This window comes from Eulemur rufifrons, chromosome 26 (genome assembly GCF_041146395.1).
Source record: "Eulemur rufifrons isolate Redbay chromosome 26, OSU_ERuf_1, whole genome shotgun sequence".
Taxonomy (NCBI): Eukaryota; Metazoa; Chordata; class Mammalia; order Primates; family Lemuridae; genus Eulemur; species Eulemur rufifrons.
In genome coordinates this window covers 2,813,484-2,829,234 of record NC_091008.1, presented here as the reverse complement: position 1 = coordinate 2,829,234, position 15,751 = coordinate 2,813,484, and the positions used below count along the sequence as shown (strand labels likewise).

Sequence of the window (15,751 nt, the reverse complement as noted above, 5' to 3'; positions counted from 1 at the left end):
CTCTCAAGAGAAGGCACTTTTGTTTATTTATTATCATTGCCTTCATTGATTCCTCCTTTTTTTTTTAAGTGTCTTTGTTTTATGGTCCCACTTTCTTCTTCAGAACTCTGTTAATTTAAATGGCCCTTTACTTTGATCTTTGGATTTAAGCTTAGAAAGAATTAATTAATCCATCCATCTGGCTAAATTGTTCAAAAAAAAAAAAAAAAGGAAAAACGTTCCCATTTTGCTATAATACAGTGAATTCTCCTGATTGACTCCTAGATGTCGTGAATGTTTTAAACGTTTCAAATCCAGCCTCCTGTTGGGTTCTGTTTTAAAGACAATCAGTAAATAATCTTCATCTACGTATAAAATAATCTCTAAAGCAGGGCTCTGCTGAAGGAACTCTGTCCTAAAAGTCTTTTTGTGAATAAATCTTAAAAGAGTTTGCCTGAGTTTTCCTCCTTGCCTTTAACCTCACAACCTACGCCTCGAACATGCTACCCTCAGCATCTCACGTGCGGACTTGCAGGGAAAGGAATACACTTCACCACTGTAATGTTTTACATATTTGTTCTAATTTCTTGCCATCCTCCTGCCCGTGCGTTTCAGCAAGGCCGACTCTCCCAGCAGTTTTACTCACCTTTGCTTTGCATGGAAATAACTTGGCTTACATAAACTGTGCGTGTGTCCCGTGTGACTGTCTCTGATTTGGGTTGCCACCCATCACATCTTAACTTTGGACTCACATATAAGTTTAACCACAATTGTTGTTTGTGTTGTTTTTCTTCCCTTTCCTTTATTTCCCTCCTTGGTCTGTCCATTATGTGTCTAAACAAGGAGGTTGTTCCAAGGAAAGGACCATGCCTCTTAGCACCAGAGTGTTTGTTTCATTGTTAGGTGTGAATTTCCCTTAGATGAAATGCCGGTTTGCAGCTGATTCAGATATATTTCATATAATCATGGTTTATCGGCAGAACTAAACATACCGAATTCCAGATTTTTATATTATTAAAAAAAATGCATAGACATCATTAGATGTTATTCTGAGTTTGCTACTACTGGCTTTCTCCTAGAGGAAATCAACTTTCTGCAATTTCTGATGCTTTTTTCTTATGATTTCCCCATGGTTGGTTTTTTTTTTTTGTTGTTGTTTTTCCAACATTGATCTGTAACATCTGAACAATCTTGAGATACCTCGGTGTAACTTCACTGCGTTCTTTCTTTGTTTTGATTTGTGGTGGTTTTTTTGTGTACGTGTCTTGATTCTTTGTTATAGCTTTGTTGTTATGTGTGGACGTGCTACAAGTGAGAAAATTAAGCAAGTTATTTCCTGCTCATTTTTCCTTTTCAGTTTTTTTTTCCGTTAGCCTTGCTTTGCTCTTGTACCCCGAAGCCTTGTGGATCCACCATCCCCAGCCCATTCTGTTGCCCCTCCCACCACGCCAGGAAAAGAGGCTGTGTCGTTTCGGTCCTGATTACATTTGCCAATATCTTTTTTGATTTCCATTTTTACTTTCAATGTTTTTCGTTCACATCAAAGATGATGAGACAGAATCTACAGAAACATCTGTCCTGAAAAGTCACCTGGTTAATGAAGTTCCTGTCCTAGCAAGTCCGGACTTGCTCTCTGAAGTTTCTGAGATGAAACAAGATTTGATCAAAATGACCGCCATCTTGACCACAGATAAGGCAGGTTCTATTAAGGTCAAGGAGCTGGTGAAGGCCGCTGAGGAAGAGCCAGGAGAGCCTTTTGAAATCGTTGAAAGAGTTAAAGAGGACTTAGAGAAGGTGAATGAAATCCTGAGGAGTGGAACGTGCACCAGGTCTGAGAGGGAATTAGTGGACGAGGAATGGGTTATTGTCAGTGATGAGGAAATAGCAGAGGCTAAGCAGAAAGCACCTTTAGAAATCACCGAGTACCCATGCACAGAGGTTAGGGTAGATAAAGAGACCAAAGTAACAGCAGAGAAAGACTCCACAGGGCTAGTGAACTACCTTACTGACGATCTCAATTCCTACGTGCCTCTCGATGAAGAGCAGCCACGGATGGTTCGAGACACAGCCGGGGGGAAGCAGGAGGCTCTGGCCGTTAGCAAGAGCTCTGCAAATAAAGGGAAAGATCGACCCCCAGAGGACACACAGGGTACACAGAAACAGCTCAAACCAAGCGTGGGCATAAAGAAGCCGGTAAGAAGGAAATTAAAAGAAAAGCAGAAACAAAAAGAGGAAAGTGTACAAGCTAATGCAGACAAAACGGAACTTAAAAAATGCAGTTCGGAGGAGTCGTTAGAGGAAGACGCAGGTTTAGCCCCTGAACCTCTTCCCACCGTAAAAGCCACGTCCCCTTTGATCGAAGAAACTCCCATTGGTTCCATAAAGGACAAAGTCAAGGCCCTTCAGAAGAGAGTGGAAGATGAACAGAAAGGCCGAAGCAAGTTGCCCGTCAGAGTCAAAGGCAAGGAGGATGTCCCCAAAAAGGCCACCCCCAGGACGCATCCACCTGCGTCGCCCTCCTTGAAGTCAGAGAGGCACGGGCCAGCGTCTCCCTCCTCTAAAGCGGAAAGACACACTTCTCTCTCCTCCTCTGCAAAAACCGAAAGGCACGCCCCCGTGTCACCATCTAGTAAAACTGAGAAACACTCGCCTGTGTCACCTTCTCCCAAAGCTGAGAGACACTTACCTGTGTCATCGGCCAGTAAAACTGAGAAACACTCACCGGTATCACCCTCGACAAAAACCGAAAGACACTCCCCCGTGTCATCTGCAAAAATAGAAAGACACCCACCTGTTTCCCCGTCAGGCAAAACAGACAAACGCCCACCTGTGTCACCCTCTGGGCGAACAGAGAAACATCCACCAGTGTCACCTGGGAGGACAGAGAAACGCTTGCCTGTTTCACCTTCTGGAAGAACAGAAAAACACCCACCCGTGTCAACCGCTGGGAAAACCGAGAAGCACCTGCCTGTGTCACCGTCTGGGAAAACCGAGAAGCACCCACCTGTGTCCCCCACGTCAAAAACAGAAAGAATCGAGGAAACCATGTCTGTTCGGGAGCTGATGAGAGCTTTCCAGTCAGGACAGGACCCATCCAAGCACAAAACTGGACTGTTCGAGCACAAATCGGCCAAGCCAAAGCAGCCCCAAGAAAAAGGGAAAGTGCGGGTAGAAAAAGAAAAGGCGCAGGTATCGACCCCCAAAGAAACCCAGAAAACAGACAATCAGACCATCAAACGAGGTCAGAGGTTCGTGGTCACGGGAGCTCCAGAGTCCAAAAGAGGAGTCCGTGCTCCTCCCATCGGGTTCAAGAAAGAAGATGCAGTTGGGGAAAAGGAGAAAATTGTCAGCCGCAAAACACCTGACTCTGTTCAGTCAGCACCTGAGGAAAAGAGCCACAGAGAGAGCGAGATCCCCAAAGAGAAGATGGTGGACGAGCAGGGAGACATGGATCTCCAGATCAGCCCGGACAGGAAGACCTCCACCGACTTCTCTGATGTCATCAAGCAAGAGCTGGAAGACAATGACAAGTACCAACAATTCCGCCTGAGCGAGGAGACTGAAAAGGCACAGCTTCAGTTAGACCAGGTCCTCACGAGTCCTTTCAACACCACTTTTCCGCTAGATTACATGAAGGACGAGTTCCTTCCCGCTCTGTCCTTGCAGGGTGGCACTTTGGACGGCGGCAGTTCGGAAAGTCTAAAGCAGGAAGGGATCGCGGGCTCTCCCTGCGGCAGCCTGATGGAAGGGACCCCTCAGATTAGTTCAGAAGAAAGCTATAAGCACGAGGGCCTGGCGGAGACCCCCGAGACAAGCCCAGAAAGCCTTTCTTTCTCCCCCAAGAAAAGCGAGGAGCAAATTAGGGAAACAGAGGAAACCACCAAGGTAGAAGCACCAACAGAAATTCATTCAGAAAAAGAACCGCCCACAACCAAAGACGTTACTGATGGTTCTGGAGAGCGAGGGGCTGCAGTCACTGAGGGCCCAGAGCCCTCCCCGGAGTGTGGGCAGAAAGAGGGCACTCGAGAACCTTCCACGGACACATGCCCCAAAGCAGAAGGCGATTGCCCTGGCAGCTCTGGCGTATCCTTAGCAAAGGAAGAACCCAGGGCGCTGACTGAGGAAGCCACCCGTGACGCAGGTCAGTCTGCCCTTGGTGGTTCAGCCCCCAAGACACAAACCGTTAGTGCGGCTCAGGAACCTACAACCCCCTCGCATGAGCCAAAGGCCTCTCCACTACCTGATGCTTCTGTAAAGACAGACGCAGGCACGGAATCAAAGCCTCAGGGAGCCATTAGAAGTCCCCAAGGGTTAGAACTTGCACTCCCTAGTCGAGATAGTGAAGTCCTCAGCCCTGTGGCTGACGAGTCCTTGGCAGTAAGCCACAAAGACTCTCTGGAAGCCAGCCCTGTGCTCGAAGACAACTCTTCGCACAAAACTCCCGATTCTCTGGAACCAAGTCCTCTGAAAGAATCTCCCTGTCATGACTCTCTGGAAAGCAGCCCTGTTGAACCAAAGACGAAGGCTGGAATTCTGCCAAGTCACTTTCCTCTTCCTGCAGCTGTTGCCAAAACAGAACTTTTTACGGAAGTGGCCTCCATGAGGTCCCGGCTACTCCGAGACCCTGATGGCAGTGCTGAGGATGACAGTCTCGAGCAGACGTCACTCATGGAGAGCTCAGGGAAGAGCCCCCTTTCTCCTGACACCCCCAGCTCTGAAGAAGTTAGCTACGAGGTCACACCCAAAGCCACAGATGCCGGCACGCCAAAACCAGCTGTGATTCATGAGTGTGCAGAGGAGGATGATTCAGAAAATGGGGAGAAAAAGAGGTTCACACCAGAAGAGGAAATGTTTAAAATGGTAACCAAAATCAAAATGTTCGATGAACTTGAACAAGAAGCAAAGCAGAAAAGGGACTACAAAAGAGAACCTAAACAAGAAGAGTCGTCTTCGTCCTCTGAGCCAGATGCTGACTGTTCAGCAGATGTGGATGAACCGAAACATTTGGGGAGCGTGGAGGGTGAAAGGGATGTCCCCGTCTTAGTGACTTCCGAGAGCAGAAAGGCTTCTTCCTCCTCAGAAAGTGAACCTGAATTGACACAGCTGAAAAAAGGTTCTGACTCGGGCCTTTTGTCGGAACCAGTTATTCGAGTGCAGCCTCCTTCTCCACTTCCCTCCAGCATGGACTCCAGTTCTAGTCCAGAAGAAGCACAGTTCCAGCCTATAGTTTCCAAACAATATACTTTCAAGATGAATGAAGATGCTGAGGAAGAGACAGGCAAATCAGAAGAAGAAAAAGATTGTGAATCCCATCTAGCTGAAGACACTCATACCGCTCTCACTGGGGACACAGATAGGTCTGACGATGATCTAAACAGGGACACTGATCAGCCAAAAATTTGTGACGGTCATGGATGTGAGACCACAAGTCCTAGTGGCTCAGCCACTCCTGTCTCTTCAGGCCTCCAGAGTTCAGCTGGCGATAATGCCGATGAACAGCTAGTTGCCCAGAAAGAACCATTAGCTCCCCAAGGCACACAGGAAAAAGACGCAGAAGAAGAAGAAGAGCTCAGTGTTTCTAGAGTGGAATCTCCACGAGTAGATTGCCCCAGTGAAAGCTCTTCATCTCTGTCCCCTTTGCCTCCTTGTCCAGTATCTGAAGGAAAAGAATTAGATGAAGGCATAGCCTCCCCATCTTGTACGACAACGATGGAGGTCACAGAAACTGACGAAACACTTGAGAGCTTGCCAAAGGACTGCTCCACGCAAGATTCATCTGTTACTACTCAAACAGATAGGTTTTCCATGGATGTTCCTGTGCCTGACCTAGCTGAGACTGATGAAATCTATGGTCCTCAAATCACAAGCCCTTATGAAAATGTTCCTTCCCAATCTTTTTTCTCTAGTGAAGAAAGCAAAACTCAAACAGATGCAAATCACACCACAGGTTTTGACTCTTCTGAAGTGTGTTGTGTCACCAGCCCATCCTCTGTTGAAGATGTAGTAATGGCAACCTCATCTAGTGGAACTGTTTCAGGCAGCGAATCTAATTTTGAGGGCCAGAACATGAAAATAGAATCCAAACAAGAAAGTACCGTAGGGGAAGTGCAGTCAGATAGAGCCCCTTCCTCTTTAGAACCTACGATGCCAAGTACACCAGCAGTTGTTGGTGAACAAATAAGCAAAGTCATCATCACAAAAACTGATGTGGATTCTGATTCCTGGAGTGAAATTCGTGAAGATGATGAAGCTTTTGAGGCTCGAGTGAAAGAGGAAGAACAAAAGATATTTGGGTTGATGGTAGACAGACAATCACAGGGTACCACCCCTGACACCACACCTGCCAGGACCCCAACTGAAGAGGGGACCCCGACAAGTGAGCAAAATCCATTTCTCTTTCAGGAAGGAAAATTATTCGAGATGACCCGAAGTGGTGCCATTGATATGACCAAAAGGTCTTATGCAGATGAAAGTTTTCACTTTTTCCAAATTGGTCAAGAATCCGGGGAAGAGACTGCCTCTGAAAACATGAAAGACGGGACTACCGGGGCAGAGCCCCCACAGCTGGAGACATCGGCTGAGTCACTAGCACTTTCAGAATCAAAAGAAACGGTGGATGATGAAGCAGAGTTACTTCCAGATGACCTGAGTGAGGAAGTAGAGGAAATATCTGCTCCAGACGCTCAACTTAACCCCCAGATGGCGATTGCAGCCTCCACGGAAACATCAACAGAAGAGGCTGTTTCTGTAGGGGCTGAGGACCTCCCCACCATGCAAGTGGGTGATGCACCTCCTCTGTCTGGTGTGAAGCAGACATCTTGCCCCGATTCCCCTGAACCAGTTGTAAAAGTCCAGTTAGATTTTTCCACAGTCACCAGGTCTGTATATTCAGATAGGGATGAGGATTCTCCCGATTCTTCCCCAGAGGAACAGAAATCAGTGATCGAAATCCCTACCGCACCCATGGAGAACGTGCCTTCTACTGAAAGCAAATCCAAAATTCCCGTAAGGACTATGCCCACTTCAACCCCAGCACCTCCATCTGCAGACTTTGAGAGTTCACTCTCTGAAGATCTGTCCAGTCTGGATGAGGAAAGTAAGGAGGATGAAGCAAAACCAAAGTCCAAAATCCCTGTCAAAGCACCCGTCCAAAGAGTGGAGCAGCAGCTCTCACATCTAGACTCGTCTCTCCAGGAGACGGTGGCTCCTCAGGGACAGGATATGATGAGCAGAGCACCAGATAATAGGAGCAAATCTGAATCTGATGCTAGTTCTTTGGACTCAAAACCCAAATTCCCAGTGAAAACCAGAAGTTACACTGACACAGAGACAGAGAGCGGACTGGGGGAAGAGGAGTCTGAGTTAGAATCCGAAGAAGGGGCCACGAGACCAAAGATATTTGCATCCCGATTGCCAGTTAAGAGCAGAAACACCGCATCTTCCTGCAGGGTGGGCATGAGTCCTACAAAAGAAAGTAAGGAACATTTCTTTGACCTTTACAGAAACTCCATAGAATTCTTTGAGGAGATTAGTGATGAGGCTTCCAAGTTAGTGGATAGACTTACGCAATCAGAAAGGGAGCAGGAGTTAGTTTCGGATGATGAAAGTAGTAGTGCCCTGGAAGTTTCAGTAATTGAAAATCTGCCACCTGTTGAGACCGAGCACTCAGTTCCTGAGGACATCTTTGACACACGGCCTATTTGGGATGAGTCCATTGAGACTCTGATTGAACGCATCCCTGATGACAATGGCCATGACCATGCTGAAGGTATTTGCCAGCCACTGGGATTCCCTGTGCTACGCATGTCATAAATTTGATATAGTTTTTTTTTTTTTTTTGGTATGATTGTTTAATTTGGTGATTTGTGTCTCATTTTCTTTAAGCTTTCTGTAGTGGTTAATGTGTTTGTGTAAGCCCTTTGTGTTTTGTGCTTTCTCTGTATACTCTCGTCTATGAAAACAATCTCAAGATTGAGTAATGAGAATGCTTATGGAAAACATAAACATAATAACCAGGCAACAGCGACCTTGCCTTTTCTTTAGTCACTGCACGTTAAGGCCATGCAAGCTTTGAGTTTTGTTGTTCTGAAGTCCCAAGCTTAGCCTCAAATCAAGAACTTTTGCTTTGGCACATGAATATATTGGTTTTTGTTTCATAGTATGAGGACTCATTGCTTTTTCTTCTTACCTTTGAGTACTTTACCATAATTTGTACCTGCAGTTTTGTAATCATTAGGAAAGCATTTGCTCAAGCAGATTTTACTTATCATGCGATTCTAATTGTTGTGGATCTGTTTTTGATTCAGAAAGGTTGGATTTCAGATACCATTGGTAAACACTTTAAGCAAACAAACCTAAGGTAAAAACATGCTTTTCGTTTATTTGGTAGATGAATGACCAATGTACTCCAATTAGACGGAGCAGACAACAAAAACTCAAACTTTGCACGATATAAGTTGAATGTGAGGGAATGACGGCTCTTTGAATTGTGAAAGAGGAAACCATGGATGGCTTTGAAAAGTAGCCTCTGGTCTTCCAATATCTCTACAATGAAGACTATTATTCTTAATTTGGGTCATATAAAATTTGGGGATACCAAGGTCTAAAATGCTGCCCATCGATCAACGGGAGTTAAAAATGAATGGGCAAATTGCAGTTTGTGGGAATGAGTAGTACATGAGCTTACTTAGTAGTAAGCAGGCAGAAACCTTGCCCAAAAGACATGCATACTAATACAACGTACACATACAGACACGTACACATTTATCCTCTCTTCTTCCAAGGTCACCAAGACCAAGAGAAATGTAGTTTCTGGCTATACTGGATAAATCCAGGATGGTGGGATCAACCTGTGATCAGATCTCTTGCAAATCTCCAATGTGATTTCTTTTTTCTTTAGACAGAGTCTTGCTCTGTTGCCCCAGCTAGAGTGCAGTGCCATCATCATAGCTCACTGTAACCTCGAACTCTTGGGCTCAAGCGATCCTCCTACCTCGGCCTCCTGAGTAGCTGGGACTACAGGCATGTGCCACCACACCCAGCTAATTTTTCTAATCTTAGTAGAGACGGGGGTCTCGTTCTTGCTCAGGCTGGTCTCAAACTCCTGAGCTCAAGTGATTCTCCCGCCTCAGCCTCCCGGAGTGCTAGGATTACAGGTGTGAGCCACCAGGCCTGGTCCAATGTGATTTCTTTCAGATATGACTTGGAAGTGATTTATACCTCCATAGGCAATGCTAGGAGGTCCTACCAATTACTCTACTTCTGCGTCCCATTTATGATTTCTCAGGTGCTTTATGAGCAAGGTGATTGTCTTCTGGTGGGCAGTATTCTCTCAGATAATTTAAAAGGAAAGTCCTAACATTACTAGAAATCAGCAACTTATATAATTATGTCCAATAACTAGTCTTGATTAAAGAGATATGGAAGCAGATGGTTTTCATGATTCATATTTATTCCCCATTCCACCCCAGAGATCAGACCAACACACAACCTTAGTATGATCTAAACTGTAACAGCTAATCTGTGCTACCATCCAATATTTGGACAAGTGACTTCCCTTCTTTGGATGAAATCTGGACTGTGGTTCCTCTCCTGTCGTAGACAACCTGTGGCCATTCTGTTTTTGACCTTCTGTAGATGCACAGGATGAGCAGGAACGGATCGAGGAGAGGCTGGCTTATATCGCCGATCACCTGGGCTTCAGCTGGACAGGTAAAATGAGTGTGGTCCAGTTTTTCAACACAACTGGCGTAGATGCATCAGCCAAGTGTCATTAACAGTGAAAGCTGTCTTTCCCCCTCTTGGTTTGAGGAAGAACATGTGTAATAACGAAAAGCATAATAAACTAAGAACGAGATAATCCAGGCTTTGCATTAGCTCATGGTCTAGCCTAGGGCAGACCTTTCATGCGCTCTTTCATTGTTATTTAGAATAACAGAACTTTAGATTTGAAGATTTTTGAGAACACACCAACCTTCATCACCCTCTTTTGGCAGTTTGGATATCTAAATTGGGGGAGATTATTGTGTTTCAAAACCATCGTTAGATGTAATTTTCATAAAATTTAATTTGAGGTTGAACTAGGGCTCTTTCTTTTAGATACCTTTTGTCAGATATCTTCATAATAAACAGCATTAAATTTTACTTTGGCTGAATGTTGAAGCACACATAAATGGATTGTTTCACTAATTTTTGAGAAATGGAAGTGTTTAAGTATAGAAATTACATGTTAAATAATTTATTAAGGGAAAATGAATTCTAAACTCAATATGGTTTATTTACAAATCATGAATTGTAGGCTTGAAAAACTATACACTTTCATCTACCTGTGACTTAACAATATTAAAGCACAATTGCCAGTCTGGCTTTCTATTTTGTTTTTTAAGTCTTTTTTTTTTCTATCACTTGTGACTGACTACTTCATTGAGACAAACATTATAAGGTAATATTCTTCTCTTTTCAATTTCTTAAAGATTTGATGGTGAATAGAAGTCCATAATACTCTTAAAGATAATTGATAATTTAGAATAAATGACTAGAATCAGGAGGAACAGCTGTTGTCTCACTATAATAATTTTAAAGTAATTTTTACGTATTTATCAGACTTATTTAATTGAGGGATTTAGGGGATGGAATGATATAAAAATATTCCTGATTGTCTTATTAAATAAGTGACAGTCAGAATTATTTATTTTATTCCTTAAATGTTTATATATCCATATATACATGTTAAATGTAATATGTATATATTTGGTGAAAATTCAAGCCCTATGGCCATATAGAATGATAAAAAATGGAAAGTAAATCTATCTCTCATATCTACTCCTGTTCTTCTAGCCCCATGCCTTGAAGGTAACTGCTAACATTTTCTCATGTATTTAAAAAATATATATAATGCCTATACATATGCTTATTATTTAAAAGTAAGCAAAATTTTACTTAATATTCCTCATAAATATTCTATCAGGATAGACATCCCTGCTTAATTCTTTTAAGTGGCTATTGAATTCCACTGTATGGAGGTTCCATAATTTTATCTAATGGCCTTTGTTGATAGATTTTAGGTTGTTTTCTGTGAATGACAATAAATCACTTTGTGTGCTGGTATATTTTTGTGAGTATATATATATAGGGCATATTCTTAAAAGTAGAATTGCTGGGTACAAGACATATATCTTTAATTTTGAAAGGTATTTTCAAATTGCCCTCCAGAGAGGTCACCCCATTTACACCCCCATATATACCTCATACTACATATGCCTCCATAAGGAATATTAATGATAGAATTTAAAGGAAAACTTTGTGGCTTCTTCCCGAGGTCAATTAATGCTTCCCAGACCTTTTAGCCATGTGACATCAAATCAAAGAAAGGAGTTTATCCAACCAAAAACCCCGAAACAGGATTTATAGTACTTAAAACATCACCTATGATAATTAAAAGGGAAAAATGTTTTTTCTCCTGTTTTCAGTCATTTGTTTGCCATTATCTTGGTTAAGAGTATAAGCAAGTATTAAAGGTCTCCTTTGCATTTTGGAATTAAATGAGTCTTAATTATACATATTTTAGCCTCCCTGCCTCACACGTACTATTTTCACTATGAAGTGATCAATTCTATACCCCGTTTTACGGGAAAAATCCACAATTAGTACTAGAAGAACAAAGGCATATGTGAGTTACGTCTAATATGTAGAAATATAATAAAAGAACCCCAATACTCACCTCAATATAAAGAACACGTCATTTATAAAATCACAAAGCAAGGTGTAGAGATTCAAACTCTGAAGTTAATATGTTAACCAAGTAATATTTTTTTTTCTTCTAGAATTAGCAAGAGAACTGGATTTCACTGAGGAACAAATCCACCAAATTCGAATTGAGAATCCCAACTCCCTTCAAGACCAGAGTCATGCCCTTTTGAAGTACTGGCTGGAAAGGGATGGGAAACACGCCACAGGTAGGTGGGGCTGCGTGCGTGCTTGGCTAAAGCGGGAGACGTCTTGCTCAACGACGCCATCTTGCAAATTCAGTGAAGTAATAAAACAACGAACGCCATTACTCTGAAGTACAGCAGGTCCTCAAATAACGTCATCTTGTCCAACATCATTTTGCTGATGAGAAAAAGAATAAGATTCCCCTTAGGGCTACTGTGTGGAGTTTGCATGTCCTTCCCATGCCTGCATGGTTTTTCTCCAAGGCCTCTGGTTTCCTTCTGCCTCCCAAAGGTGTGCACACGAGATGAATTGGCATGTCCTGCGAGTGTGTGTGTGTATATGTGTGTGTGATTATGCATGCATGTGCGTGCGGCCTGCTATGGGATCGTGCCCTGTCCAGGATGGATTCCCATTTTGTGCCCCTAGCTACTGGGATAGGCTTCGGTTAACTGGAATAAGCAGGTTGGAAAAGGAATGAATGAATGAGTATGCATGATTGTCAAATAAAAAATTCATAAAGTATTTGATAATCATATGATTGCATGACAATGAAAGGTGCAGTATTTAAGCACTCAGTGAGCTCGCCCTGTTTAAGACTGTTTTTGACCTGGGTGGTGGGAGGGGGGTGCTACTCACAGTGTTCACTTTGAAACATTTATTCCTTGATCGAATTCACCAGCACTGTGATTGCTCACTGATTCGCTAAAACTTGAGTAAATGGTTATCTTAGTTATTTTCATTAATCTTAATGAAATGTATGTATAGGTCACTTGTATTTTAATGCTTAACATTAGAAGTATTTTGGATCTTTATTTAGAAGTTTGATTATGTTTTTGTGACCCGGAAATAGGTCATAGGAACTTAATTTTTCATTTCTATCAATGAGCTGATGGTAAAATTGGTTTCATTATGCATTATTTTGCTTAAAGTCACAGTTTCCAAGAACCTCTCAACGATGGTAAGGGAAGACTTACTGAGCTACTATAAGCAAATGAGAACAGCTGTTGCCATTTCTAGAATATACCGTTGCATAAAAAATCCTTGCGCTACATGCCTGGGAACAGTGTTAACTGGTGGAAAATAGTATCAGCACTGGCTTCTAACAGGAACATTATTCAAGTCTAATATTTCTAAATATTGACAAGAGGATGCAATTGCTTTAATTAGCATTGTTTTATTGGTAGTGCATTACCTTTAGTTCCTGCTTTCTTTACTCCTAAAAAACCTAAGTGGGGAAAAAATGGCAGCTAGATATTCTAGATAATAATTTATATAATATATTCTGAACACTTCAGATAAAATGGGGAGAGATATAGCCCATAGCTTCTCCTCATCCGTCAGCTGGTCTCAATTTGTCACTTCCTGTGATGTCGCCTTGAAAATCCTCCTGGGAACCTCTGTCTATAGCCAGTCTACATTTATCATTTTCTTCTCTTTCTAAGTAGCAGTGTTACATTTTGCAAATAAAAATAGAGGGGCGCTCAGTTAAAATTTCAGATAGTCGACAAGTACATTTTTATTATAAGTATGTCCGTGCAATATTTGGGACATACTTGTTCTAAAAAAGTGTTTGTTTTTTTTTAATCTGAAATTCAGGCATGACTGGGTGTGCCGTGTGTTACCTGGCAACTCTATTTTTAGGGCTGGCTTCTGTCCAGCGTATGCCACCTTTTTTGTGCATATCTTTTTGTTTTTTTTGTCTGTTTGCATATTTTTACAAAGACCCTTAATTAGGTTTTGGTTGTCTCCTGGACAAATATCAAAAATTGAGCAAGGTGACTCAATGAAAGAGACTTTAAAAAGAGTGCCTCTCAGACGTAATAAATGCATCTTCTCTAACATCTCAGATACCAGCCTCATTGAGTGTCTCACCAAGATCAACCGGATGGATATCGTTCATCTCATGGAGACCAGCATGGAACCTCTCCAGGAGCGCATCAGTCATAGCTATGCAGAAATCGAACAGACCATTACACTGGATCATAGTGAAGGTCAAAGTGTGTGTGAGTGTGTGTGTATGTGTGTGTGTGTGCGCGCACCTGTGTGTAGTTAGTTCAGGCACTGGACTTGCTATCTCTCTGTGTTTAGAAGGTAGACCATGGCCTTTGGTGATTGTGCCTTCTTTTCCTTGCTACCCCGAGCCTTCCCTGCCCACTTTGTTGGTGCCATTTTGTTGGTGCCTGCCCAACCCCGTACTGCTCAGTCTTTGCTATTTCTCCATCAACCTGGGTGATCCATCCCAATCCATTTCCTCACTTTCGTGACGGTCACTCTTACGCTTGTATTTTTGACTCTACTTTCGCCACCCATTTCTATCCTCGCAAGCAGCACTGTGTCACTACCAGCGACTGTACCACCTCTGGGTGCTCACTTGAAGCATTGCACTTACTTCCATTTTCACTTCTGCACCAACACTCCTTCAGACCCACTGGGACCTCCAGCCATCTTTCCGAAGTTTAAGTTTCTCTAGCCTCTTGTCATTCATTTGCAGCTCAGTCGCTCTCTTTCTCTGTCTCTGTTTCTCGTCTCTATTTCACGTGTTCTCTTTTTCCTTCAATTTTCCAACGTTGTCTCCTCTCCTTATTTATTCACAGCTGCTGCCCAAGCTTCATGTTTCTTAGAAAAAATAAGAATAAGCACAAGCAAATGTCTGTATTCTTCCACCATAAAATCTACCATCTCGAGTGCATTCTGATGCATGCACTTATGCTACCTTCTCTCCTGTTGCAATGGATGAAATGTCCTTGCTTTGCTGAAGGTTTCCCCCCCCTTTACCCAATCAAGAACTTCACTGCTGAGAGTGTCCATTCTGGCTTCCATCAACTGGACCACACCGAACAGCCCTAAAAGATGCTTTAGTGGGTTTCATCTTTAGGAACAGAACAAAGCAAGTGATGTCTTTCACCCTACAATTTGCCCACTGTATTACTGCTCTGTTTCTCCATCATTTTATAGGAAACCTCTCAAAAAGAATAGAATTTTCTTGGCCTACTTCTTCTCTTCCCTCTAGAACTGTCTCTAGAACTCGCTTCAGTCGATGTTGTAAAAGCCACCAATTGTTTCCTCATTGTCAAATCCAGTGGGCAATTCTCAGTCTTCTACTTAACTTCACTCCTTAGTGATATTGGCACAAACAATTAATCCCTTCTTCTTAAAATGTCTTCCGTACTCTCTGTGACACTCCTGCGTCTCCTTTTAATTCTACTTTACTGACTCTTCCTCCTCGGTCTCCTTTTCTGTGGCGCCTTACTGCTCACGGGTTTTGATGATGACGTGTGTTAGTGTTGAGCAAGAGCCTCATGCCTTGTCCCCGTCTCCCTGCCTGTCTCTCTGTCACCTGTCCCGACACCTGGCCCCCTTGCTGTTCCTGGATCACCCATCAGGACTCTTGCACTTTCTACTCTTTCCACCCTCACGTGTTCTTCCCTCAGATCATGGGATCCCTTTTCCTCTCACTGTGTTCAGGTCACTGCTTAAATATCACCTCCTAAGGGGAGCAATTCCCGACAAGTCTGTCTAAAATACTAGCACTATTTATTCTATACCCTTGCTTTTACTCTTCTACTAATATTTATCATATATCTGCAGAAATGCAAGTTCAGTGGGGGCAAAAGCTTTTTCTGTCTTGTTCACTGCTATATATCCAGCATCTAAACAGCACCTACTACATAGTTGATGCTCAGTATCTATCTGTGGAATGAATGAATAAATCGATGAATGTCAACGACTCCTCTGCTAAATCTCTTCCAATGGCTTCTCATCGCCCTGGATATAACGAAATTCTGCAACCCAGCATAGGAGATTCTACAGCAAAAGAATCCTTGCCTCAGGGTACTGCAGT

At 42.9% G+C, this 15,751-nt stretch overlaps 1 protein-coding gene across 50 annotated transcripts in view; it reads left to right on the top strand.

Moving 5' to 3' along the window:
• The window catches only part of ANK2 (ankyrin 2), a 386,902-nt gene that overhangs the window by 355,944 nt on the left and 15,207 nt on the right, over positions 1–15,751 (top strand). For 48 of the 50 annotated variants that reach the window (XM_069459132.1, XM_069459141.1, XM_069459144.1 and 45 more), the window contains 3 exons: positions 9,616–9,690; positions 11,802–11,933; positions 13,758–13,901. In XM_069459132.1, the coding sequence (XP_069315233.1) occupies positions 9,616–9,690; positions 11,802–11,933; positions 13,758–13,901 (351 nt within the window). Of the gene's footprint in view, positions 1–1,525; positions 7,748–9,615; positions 9,691–11,801; positions 11,934–13,757; positions 13,902–15,751 lie in introns of all 50 variants that reach the window. The other 2 variants (XM_069459097.1, XM_069459096.1) reach the window with 1 other exon arrangement.